Below are 8928 nucleotides of genomic sequence, written 5' to 3'. Positions count from 1 at the left end.
CCTTTCACAATGGAGCAGCGCCATCTGTAACTTTTTAGGAATGCGCATGCGCTCAATGAACGAGAGAAGGATAATGTATGTAACCATCAACGAGAGAACATCTTCTCATTATCATAACTAAAAATAAACTTGTTTGTTATTGTTTATCGAATCGTTTAATCAACATCCATCGAATTGACAACATGGTGCCTCCACATCCGGGACACTGAAAATTTGAAAAACGTTCTATTCAGTCTAATAATCGAACCCCATCGCAACGTAAACCGAAACTTTTCATAGCGCAAACATGGATGCGCTTATGAGAAAACGTTCAACATTAAAAGGTAAGTGCACTCGACTTACAAATAATATTGAAAAACTATCATCCACAACATATGATAATGTCACTGTGCAAATTTATGCGACGCAAGCTGACGAGCTGTGGTCCGAACTCATGAATATTCATGAAAATATAATGTGTACATGTGATGAAAAATGTATTCAAGAAAATGAAACGGAATTCAACATAATGGCGGACAAAATCGAAACATTAAAAATAAATATTGCGCATATGTTCAAAACAGAATCGAAATTAATGGAAAGCGAAAATAATAATAAAGAGTCAAATACTAACATCAAATTGCCGCGCCTTGATTTACCTACTTTTTCTGGTAATTTTTGTAACTGGATTTCATTTCGAGATATTTTTTTATCTACCGTTCATAATAATTCATCACTAAATAATGTTCAAAAACTGCAGTACTTAAAATTGTCTTTAAAGAGTGAAGCATTAACAATAATTCAAAATATTCAAATATCAGATGCAAACTATGCTAAAGCGTGGAAATTAATTAACGATCGCTATGAAAATAATGTAGAAATAATTTATTCTACTTTAGATAAGCTTTTTTCTCAGCCGAATGTGCAAGGGGAAAGCGCGCAAGGGTTGCGTAAATTAATAGATGTAACAAATCAATGCTTAGATGTGTTGGAAGTGATGAGTCAGCCCATAGACAAATGGGATACCATACTTATTTATTTTTTGCGTAAGAAATTGGATTCCGAATCTTTGAAGGAGTGGCATCTGTCACATAAAGATCGTTCACTCAGATCGTTTTCAGAATTTAAAGCCTTTTTGGAACTGCGTGCTTCTGCTTTAGCTTCGATTAATGTAAACAAACGAGTAATGCCTATTCAAAATAAATATAAATCGTTTAGTAAAAATGAAAATGTATCATCGCATTTAATGGTTCCTCAAATGTGTTTATTTTGTAAAGGACATCATCAAATTTATAAATGTGAGGATTTCATGAAACTTTCTTATAATCAGAAGAAAGATTTTCTTGTAAAAAATAAGATTTGTAAAAACTGTTTAAGGGGGAATCATGTTACATCAGCATGTATTAGTAGTGGTGGGTGTAAAAAATGCGGTCTAAAACACAACACATTATTGCATATCGATAAAAATCAAAATACAAATGTTAACGTTACATCGGAAACGGTAGTTGAGCCGATAGTATCAACACACTGTTCTAATTTTAAAAATAAGCAAATTTTATTACCCACAGCTATAATTCATGTTATTGATTCTAGTGGTAATTTTCAAAAATGCCGTGCTTTACTAGACAGCGCGTCACAATCGTCATTCATTAGTGAAGAATGTGTTCAAAATTTAAAATTAAACAGAAAAATTGTTAAATTACGCATTTCGGGCGTATCGGGAAAACAAACTGCTATGACAAATGGTTGTGTAACTGTAAATTTAATTTCATGTTATAACAAAAAATCTGTACTGTCTGAATTACATATTTTGAAAAAGGTTACTTGTGATCTACCTCAGTGCTCAGTAGATACAAAAGCGTTAGATTGTTTTGATTCATTAAAATTGGCAGATCCAAATTATAATGTGTCGGGACGTATAGATATACTTTTAGGTGCAGATTATTGTTCAGACATATTTGTTGGTAACTGTATCAAAGCACCTCATGGCTCAATCGCAGCACATGAAACGATATTTGGTTGGGTTATTTTTGGGGAAGCTACAACATCTAAATCGATACAAGATGTTCACGTGCATCATAGTATTAGTGATATAGATTCTTCCTTGCAAAAATTTTGGCAAGTTGAAGAAGTTCCTAATTCTTGCAAGTGGACTAAAGACGAAATTCAGTGTGATAAACATTTTCAGGAAACTCATTCCCGAGATGACTCTGGTCGATATATTGTACACTTGCCATTTAAGCAAGACGCAAAACCTCTCGGTGAGTCAAGAGAAATCGCAATTAATCGCTTTAAGCAAATCGAACGCAAACTCTCTCGTCAACCAATCTTAATGCAGAGTTATTCAAAGTTCATGAGTGATTATTTGACATTAGGTCACATGGAAATAGTTCCCGACCATGAGTTAAATACTGCCATGGAATCTGCGTATTACATTCCTCATCATTGCATAAAAAATGAATCGGATCTTAAATTTCGCGTAGTATTTGATGCTTCTGCAAAAACCACAAATAATATTTCATTAAACGATAATTTGTTAATTGGACCAACTATTCAGGATAATCTTTTTAATCTCGTATTAAGGTTTAGAGAAAGAAAAATCGCCCTGAAAGCAGACATTTCTAAAATGTATAGGCAGGTAAGAGTTGCTCCCAGTGATTCTAATTTTCAGAGAATCATTTGGAGAAATTCTCCTAATGAACCAATAAGCACTTATCGTCTGCTTACGGTCACATATGGAACAGCGGCAGCGCCTTATTTAGCCACCAAATGCCTTCAACAATTAGTAAATGATGAAGGACATAAATTCCCTTTGGCTGCACAAGCAGTTATGAAGGATTTTTATGTAGATGATCTTATTTCAGGGGCAGAAACAATTGAAAGTACAATTAAGTTACAATCAGAAATCAATGCGTTTTTAAAAACAGGTGGGTTTGAACTCAGAAAATGGGCTTCAAATGAACCACCAGTATTACAAAATTTGAGCGATGATTTGTTAGATTTAAGTCAATATCAGGTTCAGTCAGAAAAAACAATTAAAACGTTGGGTATATTGTGGGACCCTAAAAAAGATGTATTTTTCTTTAAATTATCAATTAATTCTAAGCATGCATATAATTCTAAACGTTCAGTTTTATCCATGTTATCCCAGTTATTCGATCCGTTGGGTTGGATTTCACCAGTAACGATAGTTGGTAAAATTTTAATCCAAACGTTATGGAAAGAAAAGTTAGAATGGGATGATCACTTACCACCGCATCTAGAAAACATTTGGGATAAATTCAAAAACAATTTACACAAGTTAGAAGAAATAGAAATTCCTAGATATGTTTTAATCAATAACGCAGTAAAATATGAGTTACATGGATTCTCAGATGCGTCGGAAAAAGCGTACGCAGCTGTTATCTATGTGCGATCCATAAATAACAATGGAGATATTCAGATAAATTTAATTACGTCAAAATCAAAAGTAGCTCCTTTAAAAAAGTTAACGTTACCTAGATTAGAACTATGTGGAGCTCATCTGTTAGCAAAATTAATGTCAGTGTTAATTTCGGGTACAAATCTTTCTTTTAATGAAACGTTCTGCTGGTGTGATTCGACAATCGTTCTCGCGTGGCTGAATTCCCCTTCCAATAGATGGAAAACATTTATAGCAAATCGTGTCGCGCAAATTCATGAATTCATACCTAATGCGACTTGGCATTATGTGACAAGTTCAGATAACCCAGCAGATTGCGCTTCTCGAGGCATTGGCACAAGCGAGCTTAAAACGCATAACCTTTGGTGGAACGGACCACCATTTCTGGATAAATACGAATACATTTTTCATGAACCCACATGTACTGAAGACAATCAGTTAGAAATCAAACGTGAAGAGAAGAAGTTAGCAAGTCTATTGACTCAAACGAAGGAAGGACCTCCAACATTTGGTCTCCTACAAAAGTTCTCCTCTCTATCGAAATTAAAACGAGTGACTGCGTACTGTTTTCGATTCATTGAAAACTGTAAAAAACCGCCTAATGAAAGAAATCTAGCATTTCTCACTGCTTCAGAACTTAAACATGCTTTGATGTTTTGTGTTAAAGAGACTCAAATGGAAGTCTTCAGTGCTGAGGTAGAAACTATACAAAAGTCGAAACCGCTTTTAGCGAAAAGCAAAATTCTATCGCTCAATCCAGTGCTACATAATGGATTACTAAAGGTGGGCGGTAGATTAAGACATGCGAACATTTCAGATGCACAAAAGCATCCGATTCTTTTACCTAAAGAACATTCCTTAACCAAATTAATCTTAACAGACATTCATTTAAATCACTTACACGCTGGTGCTCAATTAATGCAAGCATGCGTGAGACAGCAGTTTTGGATTATTTCAGCCAGATCAGCTATACGTAGCATCATAGCGAATTGCATGGTGTGCAAGCGTCATCGAGCTCAACGATTAACGCAACAAATGGGAGATTTACCAGCTTCACGCGTAAATCCCTCCCGACCATTCACACATTGCGGTGTGGACTATTGTGGACCTTTTTTGGTAAAAATTTCGAGAGCTACCAGAGCTAAATCGTCCAAAGCATATTTAGCTCTATTCATATGTTTTTCAACGGAAGCTGTGCACTTGGAACTTGTCAGCGATTTAACAACTAACTCTTTCATCGCAGCTCTTAAACGATTTATTGCTCGTCGAGGAAAATGCTCACATATATACAGTGACTGCGGCACTAACTTCATTGGAGCAAATCGTAAAATAAAAGCAGAAATTACAACGCTTCTTAAATCATATGAGCACAATGATGAAGTGTCACATCATTTAAGTGAAAATGGAATCGAATGGCATTTTAACCCGGTAAATTCTCCACACATGGGAGGAATTTGGGAATCTAACATAAAATGTGTGAAACAACATCTTAAAAAAATCGTATCCAACGTAACACTAACTTTCGAGGAACTTTATACTGTATTCACACAAATTGAAGCGTGCTTAAATTCACGTCCAATATCACCGATGTCTAGCGATCCAAGTGATTTGACAGCATTAACTCCTGGACACTTTATAGCTGGTGGTCCTCTAACAGCTATACCTGAATCAGACTACAGCACAACAAAGATGAACTGTCTTTCCAGATGGCAGTTAATTCAAAGAATCGTCCAACATTTTTGGAATCGTTGGCAGAAAGAGTATATCCTTCAACAGCAGCAAAGATCAAAATGGAAGCAGGCAAAGGAAAGCTTAATTATTGGTGATCTTGTCCTCATTTCGGATGATAATCTTCCACCAACGAAATGGAAACTTGGTCGAGTGATCTCTGTGCATCCTGGACATGATGGAAAAGTTAGAGTCGTGGCATTAAAAACAGCTGAGGGCATGACATCAAGAGCTGTTACAAAACTTTGCAAACTTTGAACATTTGACTTTAAGTTCATTAATTCAATCAAGAAGTCCTGTATAAACTAATTTTTACTTATTATTAATTAATATGTTTTTTGTTCATTTCAGATTCTATGTTGTAATTTGAAAGCTCTTAAAGCTTTCAAGGTGGGCGGCATGGAGCAGCGCCATCTGTAACTTTTTAGGAATGCGCATGCGCTCAATGAACGAGAGAAGGATAATGTATGTAACCATCAACGAGAGAACATCTTCTCATTATCATAACTAAAAATAAACTTGTTTGTTATTGTTTATCGAATCGTTTAATCAACATCCATCGAATTGACAACACACAAATTGTCTGGACAGACCCCTGTCCACTTCTTTGTCTAAAGCTCATTGCGGCGGTGTAAGATGGTGTCCCGTCTCACCTGTATAGGTGGATGTAAGGGAAGTCCAGTGAGTTGCACATGTCCCTAACCTTTATGCATTCGTTTGTTTAAAAATTTTAGAAACTTTTAATTGAATGTAATTTACTTATCCTTTTTATTTTTCTTTGTACCCCTTTAAACAACTATCGTTCTGTTTTTTATGAATTTTCTCTCTTACCTTTAATACTAAAATTTAGGAAGGGGATGTAGTAGGCAACCTTAATTTTTCTTTTTTGTACTTGCAACTTGAACTAAATTTTATTTCCTCAAACAAAATATTTTTTTGGTCATTTTCATTATTTAACTAAGTATTTTTATCTTTTTTTAAAAACTTTTCTCTCTTTTTTTTTCCTCCCTTTTTTTCAACCTTTCTCGTAATTTTAAAACTTTTTCTCTTCTATTTCTGACTCTAATTGCCTCACCTGTACAGGTTGGGTCAAGGAAAGCCCAACGAGTTTTTAATGGTAGCAGGCAAGCTGAACTTCTATTTTTTCTATTTTCTATTCACAGATTTAACTAATCCCAATTTCACGGCGAAGAATGCATTAAAAAAAGGCAGTGTTTTTTTAGGTATGGCGGCATTTTTTTTACAAAAAGGGCAAAGTGGGTGCATTTATTGGGATAAGGGGCAGGCAGGGCCCCTCTAGAAACGCTTAGGGAGAACACTGATAGATATTTGTTAAACTTAAACATTAGCAATCATTGAAGACGTCAAATTCTTAAGGCACCTGGAACATACAAAAATCAAATAATCTACGGGCCGGGAAGGTCTGGTCGGTAGGGCAATTTGCCCATGACTAACAGGTCGTGGGTTCGATCCCAGCCGGTCGAAGACTCCCCCTGTAGTAAATAGTGACTGATGCACGTAAAATCTGTTGAGTCACTAAGTCCTCCTATGTTCCCATAACAAATCATACCTCTGTGGGGTACTGATCCAGGAACTCCCTCATCTTCTGGATTAGTTCAAAATTACCAGGCTACGGAGTTGAACATTAGTAGTAGTAATCCCAAAAATTGCGTCAACTGTTCAACAACGGTTATAATGTAAAATATAATGGTTAAGTACCGTGTCGATGAGCGGGGTGATTGATTACAGTGTAACACTGATTTATTTCGTGTAAATGAAACTACCCATTATTTAGCATTTTAAATTTCATTTTTGTAGCAATACTGATTTGACCTAAAAAGAAGTTATGAAAAAAATCTATTAAAGAGATGGAGAATTGCAATTGCCGCTGAGCAAAATAAAACTACCATAAAGTTTATATCATCCCTTTCCTCCATGCGGAAAAACAATTTCGATTTCTTCTTCTCCCTAGCAAAAGTTTCGAAAGCTTTTTATTAAATATAAACTTACAAAAGTTAGAATTTTTACTTTTTATTTATATTTCTTAAGTCTGTCATATTTCTGGACAATTTTCTTTCTTTATCTCCGAATAAAATTTTGTTACAAAAATATTCTATTTCTTTAAAATCAGCTTCCTTTAGTAGTGGTGCTTTTGATTGAATTTGGTTGAATTTAGTTAAATTCAGTGGTCGGAAGTAGTGCGCTCCAAGTAGTCGCTACTTTTTTTCGTACTTTGTAGTGCAGTGTGATACTTTTTTTATTTTTTTATTTTTAAAAAAGTAGAGAAGTGCGATACAAAAAAATAATCGTTTTAAGCTATTTCTGGCAACTACTTTTTACTTTAGTTCAGTCAGGGGTCTGTTTAGAAGAAATTTGGGTCCGTTAACTGACCCTTCACAAAATATCTTTTCATAAAAACGGACCCTTCACAAATTTGTTTATCTTCATTATTGTTTTGTCCATCGAATAAACCCTTCCCTGGAAGGGGGGGGGGGAGAACACCAATGTAAACGAGCTAAGTTTTGTCTTCGGCAGACGCTTATTCCTGTATTCGTACGAAATAAATATTCTACGTTCAGCAGTATAGGCTAAATACCAAATATTTGTATGTTGCATCTCTAATTTAGTAGCAGCAATTGTTGTTCATTTTTTAAAATTTATTTTTTTTAATTATAATTTTACAGTGTTGAGCATAATCATGTATGTCATTACAATTTAAAAACTCCTTGAAATTTATTTTTTGCAATAACAGGATCCTATTTGCACAAATTCACAAAAGCCGGACCCTGGTTGAAAGAATGTGACTTAACGTTTCTTTTATATTCACGAATTACGAGTAATTTTTGTAACAACTTTACAAAAACGGACATTTCTCAAAATGTCTGTACAGACCCTTTGGTTTAGTAAATAAACAGGGTTCTAAGACAACTAATTTTTCGAATTTGATGTGTACAAATCTTCGCAAGTCGTCAAAAGGCGCAATTTTTAATACCACCGTGGATGTGGTTTAACAAGAATTGCGTCTTCAAAGTCGCGCATAACTAATATTTAATCTAGTCATAATGAATAATAGATAATTTATCACTTTCTCATGCAAATAAATATTGGAATGTACACTCATAAAACAATGTTGTTTCAAAGGAAGAAAACATATTTTTGATGTGAACATGAAGCAATATATCTAAATAGTTCATGTTTAATATAAGCCAAATGTTTTATTCATAACCATTTTGATCATATAATTCGTAAAATAATTACTCTAACAATGTAAATTTAGATTATACAGGTGTAAATTAATTTCACCTGCAAAGTTCAGTTCCTTAAAATAACGAATTATTCCATACAATTCCAAAGTAGTTTGTAGTCATTTAAAAAAAATAGTTGTAGTTAAACTACATTTGTAAGAAAATAATTGTAAATGTAGTAAACTACAAAAATAATGGTAGTTTTTCTGACCCCCTTGTTAAATTTGTCTCATGTCTCGAAATGCAACACGACGCACATATAATTCTTTGATTTTGCTAGTGTAACATAAATAAAATTTTTTTTTCAAAGACAAGGAAATTGTATCTAATCTTGAATGGCATTTACATTTAGGTACTTATTTGTGTTAGTTATGATTTTAAGTCGAAATAATGGACAGTTTTGTTTTCAGAATTGATTGAAAATGTTCCCCAGCAACTAGTAAAGAAAGTTCTTTAGTACATTTTGAAAAATGTTTAATGGTCTACAACGCTTGTTAATATACAACAAACTACATGCACTGAATATAAAATCCCTCCACTGAATGACACACTGGT

At 34.2% G+C, this 8928-nt stretch overlaps 1 protein-coding gene across 1 annotated transcript; it reads left to right on the top strand.

The window, feature by feature from the left end:
- Positions 1-286: 286 nt before the first annotated feature.
- LOC147816596 (uncharacterized) lies at positions 287-5386 on the top strand. Its single transcript, XM_087156963.1, has 2 exons — positions 287-323; positions 1548-5386. The coding sequence occupies exons 1-2, from the start codon at positions 287-289 to the stop codon at positions 5384-5386; spliced, it is 3876 nt and encodes a 1291-aa protein (XP_087013089.1).
- Positions 5387-8928: the final 3542 nt, after the last annotated feature.

The sequence above is a fragment of the Parasteatoda tepidariorum genome, chromosome 1, assembly GCF_982258835.1.
Source record: "Parasteatoda tepidariorum strain Cologne lab strain chromosome 1, Ptep-v5.0, whole genome shotgun sequence".
NCBI lineage: Eukaryota > Metazoa > Arthropoda > Arachnida > Araneae > Theridiidae > Parasteatoda > Parasteatoda tepidariorum.
The sequence above is the reverse complement of the archived record's forward strand: the minus strand, read 5'-3'. Positions and strand labels throughout refer to the sequence as shown.